The following is a 23655-nucleotide window of genomic DNA, read 5'->3' on the forward strand; positions in this document are numbered from 1 at the left end:
GAGCAATGGTTTATGATTGACCGAAACATGCTCACAAACCGTTTCTTGGTACCATTTATGCTGCACAGGTGGTGCGGACAGCAATCTTTGGTCAGTCACACCCCTATTTATGTAGTCCGCTTTTAAACTGCTTCTTTTTATGTATTGTTTGGCACACAGTATGCAATCACCAGCAGTGGTTGAAGTAATGCTTTATTATATAATAGTGATTTTCCAAGCTGCCTATATAGTTTTATTTTTTATTGCTTCAGTTGTGATACTTTTTTTGTGCAGATTAGCTATTGTGTTAATTTATCGTAATCCATTACAAAACATACAATACTCCTATTTGCCGCCCTGATCTTGGTCAGTTACTGGCATTGACATTGACCAAATTAATTTTGACATTCCTTTAATTTAGGACAGTTGCGTGAAATGTAATGTGACATCACTTCCTGTGATTTTGTTGTGTATGAGAATTGGATTATTTTATGATTCCATATCAAGTCAATCGAAGATACATACAATGTAGACATCCTAATGGTTGCATACATTAGCATTCAAGATTTATTGTAAATTATGATTGCTGCATAGTGATCGCGCAATATGCCTTCCCCCCTTATGTTACATTCATTACACACATTTATTATCTCATGCCAAGAATCCAGTTATGGTTGGAGTGCTAATGTTGGTATTGGAATCTTTGTTTAAAAGATCCAATTCAGCATCTTGACCACAAAACCAGCCTTCTCCTTATCTATCTACGTTCTTTCTCTCACTTGTTGTACCTCAACTTCCTTTGTGGTAGGTAAAAGAGATATCCATCTTGGATTGGTGAAGACGTGCAGCCACTGTAATGTAAGCTGTAGAGAAAAAAAGTATCACGTCACTATGTTCATGATTTTGTGATGCCAGTTACACATTTATATTACATTTCTTTGTCCCATTTGCAAACTATCATTTTTAATTAAATATAAAGATACATTACTGGCCTCGAGCTCCGTTAACTTCTAGTGGAAGCTTTGTCTAGATTGCACCCTAGAACCAGACAGTACCGGAATCCCTCTGCATGGTCGCATGTACTGGTAGCAGCAGATCTCCCTAAGTGGGTGATGCTTGCTTACTAGGCTGAACAGGCAGAGCTTTTGGCTTAGCCAGCTTCAGCATGATGGTATGGGTAGGCATAACATACATGAGTGTAGAAAATGTTGTGTTACTCACATAAACTGAAAAATGGTAATAAAAAGCTTTTTTTTAAAATGATGGTATTGGTATGCAAGTTGATTTAAGGGGTACTCGTCTGATCTATAAGGCCCACCCTTTCAGTGCCTCTTAGCTAACATTTATTGCTTCTTATGTTATATTGATCATGATTCCCTACCCTGCAGCTGTTTATCATGTCCTTCACTGTCATGGTAATCAAGAGGCACACGGTTTACTGATTGAAGCACTCGCTTCACTTCTTTCGCACGCGCTTCACTTCTTTTGCACCTCATCCTCTCTGTGCCACCATCAGCCATGAAGACCCTTGGAAGTCATTTTCACTTTATCCCCATTTCATTCCATGGACCCCCCCATCGCCAGAATTGGTCTTTGACAGTATAGTAGTTTTCCACAATCAGTGCCACATGAAACATTAGCAACTTCCGTTTATTGCCCTCAAGATCGTGCCTAACTTCTGAGTTATGTTTTCACTGTTGGTGCCTCCCCACTTTGTCTTCACTTAAGCAAAATTCGCCTTTCATGCCCTTGAGTTCCCATCTCATTCTTTGCCCAGTATACAATCTTAACTAACCTTGAAACCCTTTTTTAATTCCAGTGTTACCGTCTTCTATGTCACTACTTTCTTTGTGCTTTTCTTTCTGACTGCTCTGGGTGCTCCCCGGCTCCTTATGTTAAGTGTCTGTCAATCCCCTCTACCATCACATTACGAGGACTACCAGAATGTTCTGGTTTCTTCCAGGGGTGGTGCTATAAATGGAAGAAATAAGTACTCCAAATTAAGGTTTCTCCTTTGGCTATTAAGGAACTCATAGTGATATCAACATCAAGATGGCACAGCAGGAAGACACCCCTGAAATACAACCAGCCTTTCAAAGAAACACAAATGCTCCAATGTTAACATTTGCAAGATAGCACAAATAAAGAGATGCAGGGAACTCAGCAAATAGCTGTCCACCCTGAGAATAGACATGGCCATATCACTCTCTGATATGAGTAACCACAACTTAGGCTCAAACTCAAACGTAGTTAACAATATTGTGGGGATGTGCAACAGCCCGGCCAAGTAGCTGGTGGGGATTTGGGTACTGGAGGTTCCGTGGCTCTTCAGAGGTTTATTATATAACATAACTGATACCTCTAACGTAACTGAAGATAACTAGTCCAGCAGAAAGGGCCTTCTCACCAAAGTCATCTCGATGGTTGTGGGTAACTGTGTCCTAAACTAATATGTCCAATCATTAAGAGGTCTATGTCACACCACTGATAATACAGATGTCATCCTGGCCAGGACCCACAGAGTATTTTCTTAATATTTGATGCTGGAGGAATATTTGTATCTTGTCAGCTGAGATCCTGGGTGCAGCAAGTTTCAACCAAATATATACTTCAGGGAGGACAATATTAGTATTTTACAGGATGTCACAAGTAACATTGGGAAAGGAAATGAAGGGAGTAGCAATGTAATTACTGCGAGGTGACGGTACCTTACAGATGTTGTTTCCTTAATATTCAAGTATATGCGCTCAACAGTTTTTAGGTCTCGCCTAGCTTTGGAGTGCGAATGCGCCGCCATCGATTTGCAAGGCATGCAGTATATACTGTAGTGTGGAAGCTCCGCCCACTCTCTGCCCATTGGCTTTTGTCTTAAATGCTGCCTTCCGATTGGTTGGAGGCTTGTTAGTCCCTCCTCATTCATCATTTGTATCCTTCCACAGCTATTGGCCCCTTTACTCCTAACACTATTTACTTCCCTTTCTCCCCACCCCACCGCCCCCTCCCTCAGTCTGTGACTTCTCACCCCTTCCCCCACCCCCCTCCCCCCTACTCCTGTTCATGTTTTCTTACCTGCCGGCACTTCCGTTTTCATCTTCATTATTGCCACCTTGAAATATGCGAGTTCAAGATGCGTGCTGTACAAAAACTTCTCGTGTTTAATGAACTAGATTTTAATGTTACTCTAAATATAATAAGACAATAGGCAACATTCGGAGTATGCATGGCAACTGACGCCTCTTAGTTCACAAATGGCATTGTCGTCGGGTGGGAGGAGCGGCAGTGTTTTAACTCATGCTTAAAACTAGCACTTTTAATAACTTCCTCTCAATTCAGTGCTATAATCTTGTGTACTGAGGTGTGTTGCTAAAGAAATGAACTTTTTTGAATTCTAAAGAGACATTATCGCACATTTACATCATGTTTACTGTATGATTAACATGACGATCATTTTCACGGCTCGCCCACTAGCTCGTATACGCTTGGCTCGTCTCCGGCTGGGTCTACCTGTTAATTAATATATTGGCTCACGCACCTTTAACAAAGAGAGATGAATGGATACATGACAGTGAGCCAGGTAGATGGTAGAGAAGTAGACTGGTGCAGACAAACAGACAAAGTCAGTCTCCATTGCCTCACGTCAGAATCATCACTTTCAATAACCTGGAAATCTGCAGGCAACTCCTGCATGCCCCAACCTCATCCCCTTCACCTATTCTTTGCAGAAGCGGCATATTCTGAGCTGTGCCCTGCTGGTGCAGAAGAGCACTGCAGAGTCTGTAGAAGCTCTGGGATCCCTATCCTCTCCGGGCGGACACCGAAGCCTTCAGGGTGCCTTCACACTCAGGATAAATGAATACATTTTGTTCTGTGCTTTAGTCGCCCCTCTGTGAGCACTGTCTGGTAGATGAAGTTCTGTGTTAATAAACACATTCAGAGAGGTGGGTGTGTACAAACAAACAGCCACAATACCGTACGTTTTGAATGTGTAGTTAAATACCTGCTCATCGAGTACCTCTGGCTGATCATTCCATGGCACTACCAAAATTACATTTGGACATATTTGCTCAACTGTAAAACACTCCCTTCTATGGGTCATTTAACAACTCTGGGCTTTGGGGTTGGGTAACCTACTTTGGATGCTGTGTAAAAGAGTAAATACAAAAATTAATGCAATGAAACTAAGCAACCAGTCTAAAACACAGTGAAAACTGACACGCATTATGGTATTTTGTTTAGTTAATGTCGATTTTCTCGTAGATGCGAGTAAATTACTCTTAATATCTTTATGAAATCTGCACACTTTTAACTAATAGCACTGGGCGACCTTTGACAACTAGGCAATGAATACATTTTCATGTACCCCCGAAGCCCCCCTACCCCCCGCCCCCTTGGCAAACTTCATTGCCTCCCAGTGTTTGGGGGATAACCAAGACGCAGGAGAGTGAGTCAAATAGTCTAGAAAATGAAAGAGAAGCTGGGATTCGGATTCACATGCTCCGATCGCGATGGTTGGTCAGTAAGCACTAATTTTATTAATGAGTTTCGCATTAGTAAAGCACCACGGTGTGCATGTGTGGCGACACTTCACCCATGAGGTACGTGGCAAGCAATTGTTGACACAATCCACACTTTGTGTCTTTTTCAATATATTTATTACGAAGTGCAGGACCTTTCCAAGGGATTTTGCACACTACATACATTCACTCCAAAAATAAAACGTGTAGGTAAAAAATATTGCCATTTACAATGTCAATAGCTCTAACTCACAAATGCGAGACCTATTTGCATTGCAAATGCTTGTTTATTTCTGTGAGCTCTAGTTCCAAGATTCGTCTCATTTTGCAGACTCCTAGGTTTTCGCTGGCCTTGGAAGGAACATCCCTTTCTTCTGAAGCAGAGACAAGTTAAAATTCCACTCAGGATTAAGTTCTGCGGCTCCGTTTTTTGTCTTTTGAAAAGTAAATGCAACACTAACCTCTGGTGGCCAATAAACATTTTAAATAGAACGCAACTGGGATTTGGATTTTTTTTATTTTAATGAGAAGGTTTCGTTTTTTCAAATATGTTATTTTCAAAAGTAGCATATTACTTTGTCTACTTTGTTCCTAATGCATGCTCCATTTTTTTCGGTGCACACAGATATTTCAAAAGACACCACCAATCACTGGTACTAGATTCAGGTTGATGTACAGTGCAGATACCAACTTAGGGGCAGATTTACAAGCCCCTTGCGTCACTTTTCCCATGTTAAAAGTGACGCAAAAGTGGCGCAATGGGCGCAATGGGCTTGTAAATCTGCCCCACAATTGTTGGCCTCTAATTTCATCTTCCTCACACATTGGCCATTAAGAGGCGCATAGGCAGTGGCACTGATCAAGCATTTCAGCGTACATGTTTTCCTCGAGACATGAACCACATTTTTCATTTCACACAAGTATACAAGTACAACAATCTAATATCTCAATAATTTTGGACAGATATCCTAATTCGACAGTTTTGTCAAAGTAAATTTTGACCACACTATGGAACACTGACACAAAATGACTAACATTTATAAAACAAAAATGCTAAAACTTCTTGTTATGAGAAATATCCCTGCTGTCCTTCATTAAAAGGGTTAAGATTGTATAAGTCAATTTGCACTCAGTACAAAAGCCTGTTTGATATAAAGCCAATAATTCAAATTCCTCTGCGTAACTAGTCAACTAAAGAATGTTGACACAATTTGATATCACGGTCTAACAATGCCATCATATGGTAGAATGATGGTGGTTTGGGATCTCCAGTCTTGAATATTGGCTTGAGTACACACCATGCCAAGTATCTGTACCCGAACAATATAAAGCAGCTGAGAAAGGCACCCAAAACAAGGGATCAGCATTCAGAGAAGTCAATAGAAGCAGCGGCAGCTCCTCCGAAATGGCGAAGGAGCGTCGCCCCACTGGCTCAGCAAGCAGCTGGAAAAAAAAACAATATTGTTTTATTTTTTAACTGCTGACGGAGCCAGTGTGTGTAGAGAGGGGCGAGGTCGGGCAATGGGAGGAAGAACAAATTAAGTGGACGTGCACTGCTAACTGTGCATGCCTGTTTGGCCAGCCGTCTTAGGCCGGCCAAACAGACATGCCCAGTTAGGTTTCCAAACCCAGCTGTATTACCCAGCCGGGTTGGAGAAACAGCATGGAGTCCCCATGCCTGAGCACGTGTTCAACTAGCCTGCTCAGGCCAATCCCCACGCTGCTCTCATGCAGCATGAGAGCAGCACGATGAGTGCACAGGGAGTCTCTGATGCTGTCCCAGGGGCTGCTGGGACCAGAACACAGAGGAACTCCGAAGCACGAGGCTGCAGAAGCAGCATCAGGAACGTTTTTAAAAAAAAATTATTAAGCCCTCCATGTCATCCCCCGCTGCCCTCCCCCTTCCCGCTATCCTCCCCTCTGCGCCCCCTAAACGCCCCCATCACTGTTTAAATGTGTGGGACGCCACTGAAAAAAGACCACAGACAATCTAGCTGCTTGTATATAAAATGATGGAAACAAATTCACCAATCTCATGAAAGCAAGACTTGTTCTAGTTTTCCAGTGAAGCACATATAAGGAGCATTTACGCATAGGAAATTTGTATATTTTTACCTTTCATTGAGCAGAACATGGTTAGAGCTTAAAGGAAGAACAGGATTGTCCAACCCAACATTGTACTAACAGAACCTTTTTTTTGCTATTTCAAACAGTTCCATCAATTTTTAGTCAGTGAATTTCCTTTTTAAAAGCCATACTCATATGTATTATTTCGTATGATTATTAATTTGAGAAATAAGGACCCAGAATCTGCATGTTCAACCAACTTGCTCAAGGGTCCCATGTAATCAAAGGCCTAACTCACAATTCAGTGGACAAACTATGCCATCACAAAGGTGACGGAAATCCCATCAGATGTGTGATAGGATATAAAGCACTTGTAACATGTATGACAGAGTAACTAGTCCACTGAACTCTAAATCGGGCTCTAAGTCTCTAATTCCTAATGTTGCTGTAAACCAGATCTGGAATCAGTCCTATTTGCAGGATCCACAGTGCACTCACAGTGAAGAGGAATAAATATGTGGAAAAACTACGCATTATATATTTTGTGCCCCATTGTAAATTTATCTAAATACCCTTTAGCTGAGATGAAAGCTGTAATCAATTGTCGGGATAGTGCCTCAATTTGCCAGTATGGTAATGCAGTCTCTACAGACGAGGCTCAATTACTTGCTTTATACTTTACACCGAAATTCAACTCCCTAGTCACTTTTAACTTCAGATCATACTGTATTGGCACAGCAAAAAAGAGCAAGATGGGGAAAATGGTCACTTTTATCCTTGGATGATATAGAAGGAAAATACTTCCGAATTAGTTCAAGACTTCCAAAAGTGTAGTCCAATACCTCCCGTAAGTTCACCTGGTGGGTCTTTAAGTGCTCTTGGATGTAGATCAAATGGGAACTCTGGAGAGAATTTTCTGCTCTCTGTTTTGGGACGCTATCGACATGGTTGTACCAAACTTTCTCTCATGATGTGAAAGTCTCAATTTGATATAATAAAAGTTAAATTTAATCTCAAAGAATGAATCCACATAACCACAAAGATTGCAGCTGTGTGATCAGTCTTAGGCTCAGCTTTGCTGCGAGAGCCTTATTAAAGTTATAATGTGTTTACTAAAAATCACACCTTCATGCTTTTTTATTAGTTTTAATGGTAACATTTTAAATGAATGTTGAAAATCCATACTATAGGTTGCAATACATGCATCAGCAGTTTGGGTACAATACAAGTGGTCAATCCCCACTTAAGCGCTTATAAGAGGAGAACATAATTCATGGAACAATAAACACTCCAAAAGCCGATAGCAGCAAGGCAAATAATACTACAACCCAATATAGAAGTCTTCATATCAAGAATAGCCATCAACAGTTTCAATCCTAACCAGAATAACAACCGAAATGGAAATAAGAAGAGTAACCATGCTTAGAAAATCTGGCTGCTTACTGAATCCTGACCTGCAACTTCTCTTAGTACAACAAAATATATTCTTCATGGTTTATTGTACACCTGAAAACCTCCATCTAAAAAAAAACTTGCAACGTTGGCAATGCAAAAACAAAACTGCTAGATATCTCCATTTGTCTGTTGCCGGGCACGGTAGAAAGAAATTCTGAACAAAATAAACCAAGAATGAACACAGAGCTCCAGATATTACTTTGACCCTTGAAATGAACAACAGTGTATGTTTTGAATTGCCAAATGTCTAGTTGTTGGTCAAATCACTATCCTGGGAACTGGAAATGAGCTAGGAACAACAAGGTCTTCACTACTCAAGCATCTTTAGAAGGGATCACATATCATCTCGAAACAAGGAAGTTATGTTTTTTCACCTAATGGTCCAGTTTCTCAGAAGTCTCTGCTTGAATTGTTTGACAGTCAATTGTACACTATTTACCTTGACTTGTGTTATCACTTGCATTACCCTCTTGGTGTTCTCATATTAACCAATTTCAACATACTCTCCGACTAATGTGTTACTTAATCTTATGAATGTAGCAGAAAATAGCCACGTTCTCATATTTTTCTGTAACACTTGCTTTATTCTGAAGCCTTTGATTGCATGTTTTGGGTATTAACAAGGATTTAATAAAACTTACTTAAAAAATCAGTTACAGTTACAATATGTCTAATCATTTCAACAGAGGATTTAGAGTTAATGCACATGTAGTAGCTAGCATTTTAAATCAAAAACACTGAAATATTCATTAATATTCCATTGAAAACATGCTATAATTTGAGACAAATACTAATACATCCTAAATGTGCCGGTGGTTTCAACTTATTTACCAGTGTATCAGGGTAAGCAAGGTATTAATAACACTTCCAATAAAGAAAAACACATAGACCATAGCATTGAAATAACAAATAGAATTTAAAAAACAGGGAAGGCATAAAAGAGAGCAGGGAAATCTGTTTTTGGGCAAATATTTACTTGTATTTTTACTGAAGTTTTAACAAAGAACACAGTAATCACTGTAATCACTGCACTGCTTCAAGACAGAACGCAACAACTGCTTTTTGCAAGGAACTTATTTGTCCAAGCAGGATGGGGAATTCCATGATAGGCCACCACAGAGCAAGTCAAGATGGATTTTAGAAAGCTAGGCTCTTCCAAATACCCATCTTGGCTCCTATAATATGCCTTATCAGATTCTAGCTTTGAATGATGATGGCCGAGGATGTTGAAAGCTTTGGGATTATAGTCACCCTGGAACACTCACACACACACACACAAAAACACACACACACACAAACTCAACTAAACAAAAGATGATCACGCTAAGTGACACCAAAGCCGCTGTGCCTGGCTCCTCTCTTACTAAACAAACAAGTATTTTGTTACTGATCTAATTTTTTTAAATCGTCTTTTGAAGTGAGAAGATTCTGCAGAGCTCAACGAGAGCCATAACAGAGACAGGAATGAAATTAAGGCTTGTGAGAGCAAGGGGCAGGGCAGAACCAAGATGGTCAATCAAAGCATCACTTAGAAGTGTCTTATTAATTCATAGGCAAGAGGTCAGAGATTTTCACACTACTTCTTCTGAATTTACCATAAGTGCAGAGATGGTGATATATATAAATTTTCATGCCAGAATCCAGTGCATTATATGTAGACTTAATAGCACAATATAGATCAGAAGATTGACAAGTGGAGATACTATTCTGCCCACTAAAGGCGCTAGTTTAGAACAACCATTCAAGTCAGCCATTATCTCAGCTGTACCATCCAAGAAACAGGACTAACAAACACACATGAAAACACGCACATACACTTGCATACCCACGCATCCCCCAAAGGGCAACAAACATTCTTTATCTACATGGTCATCAGAGATGGTGAAACCAACGGCATGCTTTCTTTAAACTTGGCAGAATTAACACTACTCCTTGAAAAAGGAAGCATGACTGCCATAAAGGCGTGCCCTTCTCTCACTGGATTGCTACACCACTGTCTGTCCTTCTCAAAGTCTTGTCGTACAACTCTTCTCCTTGTGAGCCCTTTGTAATTTTGGTAACACTAGCTCTTTCTTGCTGGATGCCAAGTTTTTCTCAGCACTATTTGCTGTTTTAGTTCAGTGCAACTCACTTGCTGGCCATTAGTCAGGCTCTACCCAGAAGATGTTGTTTTGCATTGAGGTTCTGCACTCCAAGAAAGATGGAAAAGTCTTGGAATTATGACTTGTTCCCCACTCTGGGACTTGTGTTGTAATCTTTCTCTTTGGAAGTAAAAGTATTCCAGATCTCAGTCATATGACACTCGTTGGCCACGCTGGGCGTAGACCTTACCGATCAGGGCATAACACACTCCACAGGGTCGCTGGAATCTGGCAGGACATTGCAGTTGAAAGGCCAGACGACGTTGAGGAGGCTCAGGGAAGGCTGGCAGCCATGTTCAGCCCGTAGGCAGACGGAGCGGCATGGCTGCACGACTCCACCATCCCGCGTACACTTGGGCACAAAGAGGGCGCAGACTAGAGGGCGCAGATGATCATAGCATGGCAGCTCCTGCAGGCTCTGTAGAGGAAAACAGTCACAGCAGTAACATAACCATTAACAGAATGATCTAATTTTTATTGTTAGCTGACATTAATTATTAGCTCAGAAACAGCTAGGCACAAAGCACTCTCTATAAAGGTGATCATTTACTCATTCAGTGGTTGCAAGTGGGATGCTTGCAGTTTATTAAAGTGGTTACATTTGGGGACAGTTCTTTACAGTTATGGTTGCATTGCTCTCCACATGTGAATGGAGAGCAATGTAACCATAACTATAAATAACAATGTGCCATATGTACTAACACATTTTCCCATAGACACAGAATAGGGAAAATCCTTTCATACATATGGTCCCAAAATCTTTAATAAATTGGGTGGCATTTAGTGAAACTACACAGCACTTTTCCAAAGATTGCTCCATCCACACTGACTCAATCCTATAGAGTTTTGTCAAGATCTGTCAAGATGATCAAACGTTGCGGGGGGGGGCAAACGTGCTGAAGTCAATGCTAATCCCTATATGGAAATATCTGTAACAGCTACAACAAATACTGCTGAATACATTTTCACCAAACTTGACGAGTTGAAGCCACTTGCTAGTTTCTGAAGAATACAGAAAAACGTTATATGGTGTTGGAATAATTTCGTTTGGATTTGCCATGTCTAATAAACATTAAGAAATAAAGGATTCTGATTCGATGAGGCAATTTGTTTTCCCTGTCTACAATGCAGATTTGTGGAACCTCATAATAGCCTTGGATCCGGGCAAAATGATTGGCTGACTACACCTGACCAATTTTGTTGCTTTGACCATTACAGAAAGTGAGGCACTGATGTATCCAATCATGAACTAAAATATGTGCGGGTTTGGAGGGGCAGCAGAAATAGTTCCAGATAACAATGATGTTGTGGGGGTCCAAGAGTAGCAGGTACTGAATCCCAAAGTGAAATAAAGCCCCTTTTTTGTTGCAGAAGTCCTGGATGTGGATCTACAGACCATGCATGGATTCACACAGCTCAATTATTATTTTGTTTCGGGTGAGAAGTTGAAAAAAAGAGGAAACACCATAGTATAAATGTGCACAGAGAAAGGCCATGCAAAGCGAGCTCTGTGGACACATGGTCTGGGTGCAGGATACAGTTGGTATGGGTGGTATTGTTGTAGGGCCTGGCTTTTGGTCAGCTGGTGTGGAAGGATGGGCCATAGCTGTTAAGGATATTTGTGTATTCATGCTTTTGTGCATTATTACCAATGCATGCATTGTGGTTTTAAACTCAATTCCAAATTGACCAATTACTTAGATATAGTACTATTGCCTTTAAAACTAATTTTTAATGATGTGTAGAAGGAAAAAGTTACTTACCCTGTAGGCATATGCTCATGGCATGTGGTGTTGTATAGTCACATACGCCTATATTTGATATTTGTTGTGCTTATAAAGTGCTCTGTTGCCCCAACGGGCATCCTGGCGCGGCAAACATAGAATGCCTGTAGAGTGAAGGTTGTGTAAAGCGGGTCTGACTAGTAATCTTGCTAGCTGAAGAGCCAGGTCTTGAGTTGCTTGCAGAATTGGCAACGGTTTCCTTCCATCCTTAGGGAGAGGGGGAGCTAGTTCCATTCTGAAGGGGCTAGAATGGAAAATGACCTGCCACATCTTGTGGTCATTCTGTAACTCAGGACCTCCAGTAAATGGGCATTAGAGGAGCGTAGAAGTCTATTAGGTATGTGAGAAACAATCTTCTTTCTGTGGTAGGGTGGCCCAGTGTCTTTATAGGCTTTGTGGGCCTATATCAAAGCCTTTAAGCAGATCCTCCAATGGACAGGGAGCCAATGCAAGTTCTGTAGAGCTTGCAACCCCCTGTTCCTTCTGTTAAGCTTTAATACTGTTCTTGCTACTGTAGTTTGGGTAATATAGAGGTGTTTTGTTGGACCTAAAGTCCTAGGGTAGCTTGGCTCAAGTGGAAATGCCTCATTCCAGAGTAACATGTCGTGCTTGCATCCCACTCACCTCAGCACTCCAGCGTACCACCACTAAAAACGATACTACACCAGAGAATTTAGAAAAATTTGAAAAGCTTTCTTTCCTTCTATCATGTTTTTCTTTTCCTTCAAATGAAACCAATCAGTTTTTATCTACATCACGTTAGGGTCAAAACATTTCATCGTGACTAGATTGGCATTGCATAAATATCTTAGACCTGGTATGAAATGAAGCGCACCATCTGGTGGTCAAACCCAGCACAGCAAATTCCATAGCGCTTTAAATAGAGTTATTAAACATAGCGCTGCTCATAGCGATTTCATAGCACCTTAAATAGAGTTATTAAACATAGCGCTGCACATAGCGATTTCAAAGCACCTGAAATAGAGTTATTAAACTTAGCGCTGCACATAGCGATTTCATAGCACCTTAAATAGAGTTATTAAGCATAGCGCTGCACATAGCGATTTCATAGCACCTTAAATAGAGTTATTAAACTTAGCGCTGCACATAGCGATTTCATAGCACCTTAAATAGAGCTATTAAACTTAGCGCTGCACATAGCGCTGCATCTGGCAGAACATTCACACTTCAATTATGGAATCAATAACACGTCAGATGTGGCCCTCCAGCTTAACGTAGTGATCCAGGAATCAATAGCACTTTAACACATGGCAAGTCTTTGAGGCACCTGCTGGACCCTTCTCCCCATGGGGCAATTCGTGAAAGGGGACCGTGGTCCAGTTCAGTCACGCTCTGGGGTCGAAGGGGGCCTCACGTTGGGTCTCCCCGGGGGAGGGGCGTGCTCCGGGCCTTGTGGGCCTCCCGCCCTCCTCCCCGGAGATTACCTGTGTCTTCCGCCTTTTTCAGGCCCTTGCGCCGGTCTCTAAGGCTTCGGGCCCGGGCCCACAGATGTCGGCTGGGAGTCCCGCGTTGCGGGGACTCCGGCAGATCTCCCCGTCAGCTCCGCATCGGGGAGGGATCCGGCCAAGGCGCGCCCGCAGCCGCCAATGGCAGTGCTGCCTGCGGGGGCGCGGCTCACAGATTGAATCCTGCAGCGGCGGGGGCGGCATCGCGCAGTCCGCCCCGTCACGTGTTGGTGGATCACGGCTTCAGGCCTACGTGGCCTTCTTTGAACTCCGGCAGCCCTCTCCTCACAGAGAGCCACGTCGATGAGGCTGCGACGGCAGCGGCGGGGCCCCGGACCTCCCCGCGGGCCCAAGGATGGCAGGAACAGGCGACACGGCCCAGGGCCACGGCGGTAAGTTACCCACTGGGGCAGCCCCGACGGGGGTGGTGATGTTCTCAGCGCCTAGCGCTCCCTTCTTCCTCACACAAATTAAGGGGTGGCGATGTTCTCAGCGCCTAGCGCTCCCTTCTTCCCCACAGCGATGCCCTGGCTCAGGGCAGGTGGGTTGGGAGGTGGCAGTCCACATGCCAGAGGCAGATCAAGATAGGGGGGGCCCAGGCCCAGTCAGGGATGTAGAAGATAAGGTCGTAGGGGTTAACTCCTTTCCCCGGTTCTCTTCAGGGGTCCTGGCTAGGCGGGGAGCACAGAAAGTTTAACGTGATCCCAGGGTTAGAGGCTGACGGCAGGGCTAGGTCACAAGGTAGTGGGCAGTGTCAACCAAGGGGGGAAGAAAGCAGGCCCTAAGAACAGTCAGTTTCCCCCTCCAGCGCACCTAGCCCCCCCACTCAGGTGCCTTACTCCTGACTACCTCACTTCACACAAAATGGCCGACGCACCTCACCTCTATATATAGCCTGGGCCCTGACTGTCCAGAGTGGCCCAGAAGGTTCTAGAACTCCTCATGTCAGCCTATGGCCCAGTCTCTGAGGTGATAGTTTCGGCCCCCATTTTGTAGAGGAGCTCTCACTCTCCCTCCATTTTAGGGAAGCACCTTGCGCCACACCATCAATTAGTGATAATGGGGCACCCAGAGCCTCTAAGTCAACACCAAAAAAAACTAGTGGACAGAAAAATTAGAGGGTAAAGGAAGAAAAATGAGGAGGGGACAGCCAAAGGGCTGGCAGGTCTAACACGCGTCCCCCCCAGCTGAAAGTGGGGAGAGCTACCCAATCCCTTGGGAGTTCTCTTCACTAAGGCAGAAATACCTGGAGAGACCGTCAGCATTGGCGTGGTCCACTCCTGGGCGATGTTCCACCCTAAAGTCCATTCCCTGTAGGGAGATGGACCACCTCAACAACTTAGGATTCTCGCCCCTCATTTGCATCAGCCACCTGAGGGGCCGGTGGTCGGTCTGAACCAGGAAGTAGGAGCCAAACAGGTATGCCCGCAACTTCTTCAGAGCCCACACCACCGCAAAAGCCTCCAGTTCGATCGCACTCCACCTCTGTTCCCGGGAGAGTTGTCTCCTGGATAGGAACACCACAGGTTGGTCCAGACCCTCTTCATTGAGCTGCGACAGCACTGCCCCGATGCCATGCTCCGACGCATCCGTTTGGACGATGAACTCCTTGGAGAAGTCAGGGGCCCTGAGGACAGGCACCGCACACATTGCTTGTTTCAAGGTGTCAAAGGCTCGTTGACACACCTCGGTCCAGATTACCCGTTGAGGGTGCTTCTTTGATGTAAGCTCAGTCAAGGGAGCCACGATAGTACCATACCCTTTGACGAAGCGTCTGTAGTAACCGGTCAGGCCCAGAAAGGCTCGGACCTCCGTCTGAGTCTTGGGGGGTTCCCAGGCCATGATGGTTTCAACCTTGGCCTGGAGGGGTTGCACCCTGCCCCGACCCACCAAGTGACCGAGGTACACTACCGACCCCTGCCCGATCTGGCACTTGCTGGCCTTGATCGTCAGACCTGCCTGCTGCAGGGCCTGAAGGACAGCCTGAAGGTGACCCAAATGGTCCTCCCAGCTGCTGCTGAAGACGGCGATGTCATCCAGGTAAGCAACCGAGAAAGCCTCCATCCCGGAGAGGACCTGGTTCACCAGCCGCTGAAAAGTGGCGGGGCGTTCGTGAACCCAAAGGGCATCAGGCAGAACTGGTAGTGACCCTCAGGTGTGGAGAAGGCTGACCTTTCCTTTGCTCCATCTGTCAGGGAGATCTGCCAGTACCCGGATGTAAGGTCAAAGGTACTCAGATATTAGGCAGCTCCCAACCGGTCAATGAGCTCATCCGCCCTCGGGATAGGATGAGCATCGGTCTTCGTCACAGAGTTCAGTCCCCTGTAATCCACACAGAACCTGAATTCTGGGGTAGTGCCCGGCGGGGCAGCTTTGGGTACCAGTACCACTGGACTGGACCAGGGACTGTTTGAAGGTTCAATTACTCCCAGCTCCAGCATCTTAGTGACTTCACCATGGATGCTAGCCTTCACCTTATCCGACAAGCGGTAGGACTTCGACTTCACAGGTGGGCTGTCCCCTGTGTCCACATCATGGGTACTCAGATGAGTCCTTCCCGGGAAAAGTGAGAACAGTGAAGCGTACTGCTCCAGAACCTGGTGGCAGTCTCTCCGCTGTTCAGGAGTTAGAGATGGTGAGAGGATCACTCCCTCTACCGATCCATCCTTCTCTTGGGACGCGGAAAGATCAGGGAGAGGTTCACTTTCCTCTTCCTCTGACCCATCAGTCACCATCATCAAAGTGACCTCTGATCTCCCTTGGTGGGGCTTGAGGCGGTTGACATGGAGCACCCGATGGGGCTGCCTGGGGGTCTTAAGATCCACCACATAGGTGACCTTGCCCTTCTACTCAATCACCTCAAAGGGTTTCTGACCAGCGATCCTGGAGGGCGCGAAGCTCTCCAGGCTCCATAACCCACACCTTCTGGCCAGGCTCCAGCTCCACCGGGTGAGCATTTTGGTCATACCACTCCTTCATGACCGTCTGGCTGGCTTCTAGGTTTTCGGAAGCTTGCTTCCACAACCTAGCCATTTGGCTACGAAAGGCCAGCATGTAGCTCACCACATCCGGGGGAAGTTTTCTGGGAGTCTTTTCCCATCCATCCTTCACCAGGCTGAGGGGTCCTCGTACAGGGTGCCCGTACAACAGCCCGAAGGGGCTGAAGCCCACTCCCTTCTGCTGTACCTCCCTGTAGGAGAACAGCAAACAAGGCAGGAGGACGTCCCATTTCCTCCGCAGGCTCTCGGGCAGACTCCTGATCATGCCCTTCAAGGTTTTATTAAACCTCTCCACCAGACCATTTGTCTGGGGGTGATAAGGGGTGGAGAACCAGTAGGTAACTCCACACTCCTTCCACATAGCCCGCATGTATGCTGACATGAAGTTGGTACCTCTGTCAGACACAACTTCCTTGGGGAACCCCATCCGGGTGAAAATCCCCATCAGGGCCCGTGCCACCGCAGGTGCGGTAATCGTCCTCAGAGGAATAGCCTCTGGGTACCGGGTGGCATGATCCACCAGAACCAGGATAAACCTGTGACCGGCAGACGTTGGTGGATCCAATGACCCAACAATGTCGATGCCCACCCTCTCAAAGAGGGTGCCAATGACAGGCAGTGGTTCCAGAGGAGCCTTCAGCTTCACCCCTGTTTTCCCACTAGCTTGGCAGGTGACACATGTCCTACAAAAAGTGTCGGACGTAATCCTCATCTGAGGCCAGTAGAAGTGAGGGACAAGCCGAGCAAAGGTCTTGTCCTGTCCCAAGTGTCCTGCCAAGGGTATCTCATGAGCCAATTCCAAAAGGAAGGCTCGGTAACGGTGGGGAACCACCAAGGCCCGGGATAATCCATGCACCGGAGCCTTGGGTTCGCTATAGAGGAGACCATCTTCCCAATATATGTGGAAGTTCCCCGAACCGTTACCCGCTGCCTGGGCTTTGGCCTGTCGCCTTAAGCCCTCAAGGGTGAGGCACTCCTTCTGGGCCCAACAAAACTCCTCCCTGGTAGGTCCTCCCTTCACCTGCCATTCTGCAGGGGTAGGTAAGCCCTCCAGGGAAGTCACATCCCCCTCTGTGGACTCCGGCACCACCTTAGTTGCCCCATCCATTTTACGAGGTGCAGATGCTGGGGCAGGCTTCCCCTGTCCCCGTCTACCCTTTTTGGCAGCTGGTTGGGCCTTTGTGCCAGGCTCCAACTTCTGTGAACTCCCCCTCCGGGCAGTCACGGACCGCGTGTTGGCACAGGTCCACTCAGGCGACCCCAACATCTCCATATGAGCCTTGAACTCAACCTCCTTCCAGGCCGTATGTTCAAGGTCATTTCCCAACAGACAGTCGACCGGCATGGCAGGGCTTACCGCAACTCGAAGAGGACCCGCAACCCCTCCCCACTCAAAGGGAATCTGGGCCACCGGATAGTGACCCTCTTGGTTGTCAGCCATCACAACCGGGTGGACTACGTTGGGAACCACCTGCTCTGGGGACACCAGATGACTCCTTACCATAGTCATGCTGGCTCCTGTGTCCCTCAGAGCCTTCACCCTCTGGGCATTGATGGTGACCCATTGCCTGTACTTGCTAGTATTCGAGGGCACATGGGTCTTAGGAACCATCTCGCAGTCTCCCAGGGACACTAATGTTAGCCCTGCCCACTCACCTCCCTTATCTAGGGGCAACTCCTCCCCGAGCACTACACTTTCCACCCCAGGGGTCCTTCCTCCAGTGGGAGGGTGTGGTCTCTTGGGACACTTGGTATCCCCCTTGTAGTGCCCAATCTCGCCACACTCAGAGCAACGGACAACCCTAGGCTGCTGACCACGGTCAGGATAAGGGGGTTTGGTGCGGGCCAACCTTAGGAGGGAAACCTGATCCCTTTCCCTGCAAACTCTTTTGGGGCCCTTTCGGGAACTTCTTCTTTTTGTCTCCCCCCCTCTTTCTTCTGGGGAGCGCCCTGTCCAGTCCTTTGGGAATCCCCCCCTGTTCCTTTTGAAGACACCCGGGTACTAGCCCAGATGTCCGCCTCCTCTGCAAGCTTCCTAGGATTAGTCAGCTTGCTGTCCACCAGATGTTGACGCAGCTCCGGAAAACTTTTCTCGAGGAGGTGCTCCCTCAAAAACAGGTTATACAACCCCTCATAGTCTTTCACCTCACTGCCTTGCACCCAGCCCTCCAAAGCCTTTTTGGCATAGTCCAGGAAATCCACCCAATTCTGGGCGGCCAGCTTTTGGCTACCCCGGAATCTCTGCCTGTACTTCTCAGGGGTCAGCCCAAATTTCCTAATCAAGGCGACCCTCATGATGGGGTAATTGGTCTGCTCCCGTTGTTCTAGGGCTAAAAGGGCATCCCTCCCCACCGGAGGCATGTACCTGTACAGACCACCCCCCCACTGAGCTTCCGGGATCCCATGGGCTCGTAAGGAGACCTCATAGGCAGCCAACCACTTGGTGATGTCGTCCCCAACACCATAGCTGGCAACTACGTCCTTTGGTAAGTGGGGTCTAGGCTCCCTGGGAACTTCTTTCTGTACGCTGCCACCAACAGGACAACTGGGGATCCCTAACTGAAGGGCCTTGAGATCCAATTCTTTTAAATGGAGCTCATGAAGGAACCTCCGCTCTTCCGTCTCCTTCTCCAAGCGGGCTAATTCCATCCTGAACTGCCTCTCCTCCCTCCTGTCGGCTAAGTCAGCCGAAGAAAGGCTTCCCCCTGAAGCGCTACTACCGGCGCTTGAAGGCGCCCTGGGTCCTGCAACCCTATTGCTGCTCTCAGTGGGAAGAAGTGACTTTGCCCCTTCCGTGGTGTCCGGTCCCTCCTCCTCCCGTCCCCCGCTAGGGTGGGCCATCACCCAGGCTCTCAAGCTAGTCTGGAGCTCCTCTCTTTTTGCTCCCCGCTTGAAAAATACCCCCCTCTCCTGGCAGAATTCCTTTAGCTGAGTTATAGTGTACTCTTCTAGACTACCCAGCTCAAACTCCATCCTGCCAGGTGGGGCCCTAACAATGCAGAAAAGAACTCTCAAGGTAAGAGGAACCTTCTTTCAAAAGAAAGCCACACCACAGGACAGGGATAATTCCGGAAAATCCAAAAGAATCCAATCAGGGAGACAACCTGGAGAAAATTCCACTAAAAACAAAAATCAGGTGTAGGGTGCGTGGCACACACTGAATTGCTGATGAGTGGATGCAAGCACAAGCTCAGAATCCCACCGCTGAACACCAACTTTTTGGACCTAAAGTCCTAGGGTAGCTTGGCTCAAGTGGAAAGGCCTCATTCCAGAGTAACATGTCGTGCTTGCATCCCACTCACCTCAGCACTCCAGCGTACCACCACTAAAAATGACACTACACCAGAGAATTTAGAAAAATTTGAAAAGCTTTCTTTCCTTCTATCATGTTTTTCTTTTCCTTCAAATGAAACCAATCAGTTTTTATCTACATCACGTTAGGGTCAAAACATTTCATCGTGACTAGATTGGCATTGCATAAATATCTTAGACCTGGTATGAAATCAAGCGCACCATCTGGTGGTCAAACCCAGCACAGCAAATTCCATAGCGCTTTAAATAGAGTTATTAAACATAGCGCTACTCATAGCGATTTCATAGCACCTTAAATAGAGTTATTAAACATAGCGCTGCACATAACGATTTCATAGCACCTGAAATAGAGTTCTTAAACTTAGCGCTGCACATAGCGATTTCATAGCACCTTAAATAGAGTTATTAAGCATAGCGCTGCACATAGCGATTTCATAGCACCTTAAATAGAGTTATTAAACTTAGCGCTGCACATAGCGATTTCATAGCACCTTAACCCCTTCTGTGCCCATGACGAGATGGTCTCGTCATGGGCCGCGGTTGCGCTGTGCCCATGACGAGACCATCTCGTCATGAACCCCGCCCGCTAATAGAAAGCCCGGCACAGGGCGGGGAAAGGGCGGGGCACACAAGGGGTTAAATAGAGTTATTAAACTTAGCGCTGCACATAGCGCTGTATCTGGCAGAACATTCGCACTTCAATTATGGAATCAATAACACGTCAGATGTGGCCCTCCAACTTAACGTAGTGATCCAGGAATCAATAGCGCTTTAACACATGCAAGTCTTTGAGGCACCTGCTGGACCCTTCTCCCCATGGAGCACCTCGTGAAGGGGGACCGTGGTCCAGTTCAGTCACGCTCTGGGGTCGAAGGGGGCCTCACGTTGGGTCTCCCCGGGGGAAGGGCGTGCTCCGGGCCTCGTGGGCCTCCCGCCCTCCTCCCCGGAGATTACCTGTGTCTTCGGCCTTTTTCAGGCCCTTGCGCCGGTCTCTAAGGCTTCAGGACCGGGCCCACAGATGTCGGCTGGGAGTCCCGCGTTGCGGGGACTCCGGCAGATCTCCCCGTCAGCTCCGCATCAGGGAGGGATCCGGCTGAGGCGCGCCCGCAGCCGCCAATGGCAGTGCGGCCTGCGGGGGCGCGGCTCACAGATTGAATCCTGCAGGGGCGGCGTCGCGCAGTCCGCCCCGTCACGTGTCGGTGGATCACAGCTTCAGGCCTACGCGGCCTTCTTTGAACTCCGGCGGCCCTCTCCTCACAGAGAGCCGCGTCGATGAGGCTGCGACGGCAGCGGCGGGGCCCCGGACCTCCCCGCGGGCCCAAAGATGGCAGGAACAGGTGACACGGCCCAGGGCCACGGCGGAAAGTTACCCACTGGGGCAGCCCCAACGGGGGTGGCACAAATTAAGGGGTGGCGATGTTCTCAGCGCCTAGCGCTTCCTTCTTCCTCACAGCGATGCCCTGGCTCAGGGCAGGTGGGTTGGGAGGCGGCAGTCTACACGCCAGAGGCAGATCAAGATAGGGGGGGCCCAGGCCCAGTCAGGGAAGTAGAAGATAAGATCGTAGGGGTTAACTCCTTTCCCCGGTTCTCTTCAGGGGTCCTGGCTAGGCGGGGAGCACAGAAAGGTTAACGTGATCCCAGGGTTAGAGGCTGACGGCAGGGCTAGGTCACGAGGTAGGGGGCAGTGTCAACCGAGGGGGGAAGAAAGCAGGCCCTAAGAACAGTCAGTTTCCCCCTCCAGCGAACCTACCTCCCCACTCAGGTGCCTTACTCCTGACTACCTCACTTCACACAAAATGGCCGACGCACCTCACCTCTATATATAGCCTGGGCCCTGACTGTCCAGAGTGGCCCAGAAGGTTCTGGAACTCCTCATGTCAGCCTATGGCCCAGTCTCTGAGGTGATAGTTTAAGCCACCATTTTGTAGAGGAGCTCTCACTCTCCCTCCATTTTAGGGAAGCACCTTGCGCCACACCATCAATTAGTGATAATGGGGCACCCAGAGCCTCTAAGTCAACACCAAAAAAAGCTAGTGGACAGAAAAATTAGAGGGCAAAGGAAGAAAAATGAGGAGGGGACAGCCAAAGGGCTGGTAGGTCTAACACGTTTGATAAGGTATTTTGGCAAACCCATGAAGAGGGAATTGCTGTAATTCAGTTGCGAAGTGATTAGGGCATGTATCACTGTCTTACAAACAGTTAGAGGTAAGAAGGCAAGTATTATTCCAATGGTCCTAGCAGCACAAAACAAGTTGCTGAGACATTAAGATATGCAGCCTGGATGATAAGTCAGAGTCAACTTTATCCACAGGTTTTTAACCGAGGTGGTGGGTGAAAGAGAGAGGGGTGATGCTCTCAGACCACACGTTTTCTAGCAACAACGCACCATCTAGGGTTGAGCTCGGATGTGTGCAAGTTGTTTTTCTTCAAAAAAGTCTTTTTGAGTCACAAGGTATAGTGACTCCATCTATTTCTGGTAATGTGCATGGGCATCAGCTCCATTGTTAGAGTGTGTTTTCCGCTTTAAGGATGAGGATGTACATGGAGCATAGAGATACAGAAAGATGGCCATGCGAAGGAATGATTAGGGATGAAAGTTGAAAGAAAGAACGTCTGCAGCATATAAAGGCATCCAGGAAGGAGGGTGGGCGCATGTAAATCTACAGCACTGCATGCCACCAACAGATGCTTACAGGATAAGTAACATTTTTCATTTGTGGCATGTGTAGCTGTTGATACAGATCCTGTGCATATACTGTGTAACACATTCCTCCCTAGAAGCAGTGGCTGGCCTGAGTATGTTGCAGAAGATTGGAACAGTGTGCAAAGGACAGCCTGATCAATGTTAGCTTGTTGACGAGCTAAAACATCCCTACAGTAATGTTTAGAAATATTTGGGGTGGAAACAATGTAGCTGCTTTACAGATGTCGACTGTAGAAATAGTAACCCAGAAGATATAGCAGCTCCTTTTTTGCAGGTAGAGAGGGGGATGGGAGGGACAGGCAACAGATGTTTGGCTTTAGCATAGCAGGTCTGTATGCATCTGACCAGACAGCTTGCTAAACCTGCCCTAGAGAGAGGACACCCTTTGTGTGGTTTAGAGAAAGACAAAATGTTGCTGTGTCCTACAGAAGGACTTTGTCCAGTCAATGGAATACACATTTCTGGTTGTAGACCTGTGTGCCTCTTTAGGGATTGTCATGCATTCTGCTGGCAGATTGAGGTACACAAATTCTAATATTTCAGGGGCCAAAATGCAAAATTGAGCTCTTTGGGGTTGAGATGCCTGAGGTTGCCTTGATTTTAGGAGAGAAGATCTATTTGGTTGGGCAGCATCTCGTGAGGCACTCTAAGTGTGGTAAACCAGGGCTGTCAGGTCCAAGTCAGGGCTACTAAAATGAGGGTAAGGGATGATTGCCAAATTTTCCAAACCACAAATGGAAGAAGTGGAAGAGGAGGAAAGGTGTGGGGAAACAGTCCTGACCAGTTCTTCCATTGTGCATTGACCTTGGACGGTGGGCGGGGAAATCTGGAGACAAAGCATGGGCAATTTGAGTTTTTAGGGGTGGCAAACAGATCTTTGTTGGGGACCTCCATTGGTGGAAGTAAGTACTTGTGGGCAGAGTTCCCGCTCGTGAACTTGTTGATGCAGCCTGCTGGGTGGGTCTGCAAAGTGACTGTCCTTCCCAGGTATGTCCTGTATAAGGAAATGGACTCAGTAATGTCTCGTCCATCACCAAATACCCTGAGCTAGTGCAGACAACTGTAGGAAGTGCTTCTATAAGTAAAACATGGAAGTTGTGTTGTCCATCCGGACTAGAATGACCATTTGCTGAATGAGAGGAAGGAACAGTTTGAGGGCTAGCTGGATTGCTAACAGCTCCAAATGGTTGATGTGGAGATCCCGCTGATTCAGTGTCAACACACCTTGTAGGGT

General features: G+C 46.8%; 1 protein-coding gene across 3 annotated transcripts in view; it reads right to left on the reverse strand.

Moving 5' to 3' along the window:
- Positions 1 to 720: 720 nt before the first annotated feature.
- Positions 721 to 23655, reverse strand: part of MFRP (membrane frizzled-related protein) — a 179919-nt gene continuing 156984 nt past the window's right edge. For 2 of the 3 annotated variants that reach the window (XM_085645927.1, XM_085645925.1), the window contains exon 13: positions 7757 to 10574. In XM_085645927.1, the coding sequence (XP_085502053.1) occupies positions 10350 to 10574 (225 nt within the window). In that variant the 3' untranslated portion in view covers positions 7757 to 10349. Of the gene's footprint in view, positions 843 to 7756; positions 10575 to 23655 lie in introns of those variants that run through there. The other variant, XM_085645926.1, reaches the window with a different exon arrangement.

The sequence above is a fragment of the Triturus cristatus genome, chromosome 3_1 (assembly GCF_964204655.1).
Source record: "Triturus cristatus chromosome 3_1, aTriCri1.1, whole genome shotgun sequence".
In the NCBI taxonomy this organism is placed as follows: Eukaryota; Metazoa; Chordata; class Amphibia; order Caudata; family Salamandridae; genus Triturus; species Triturus cristatus.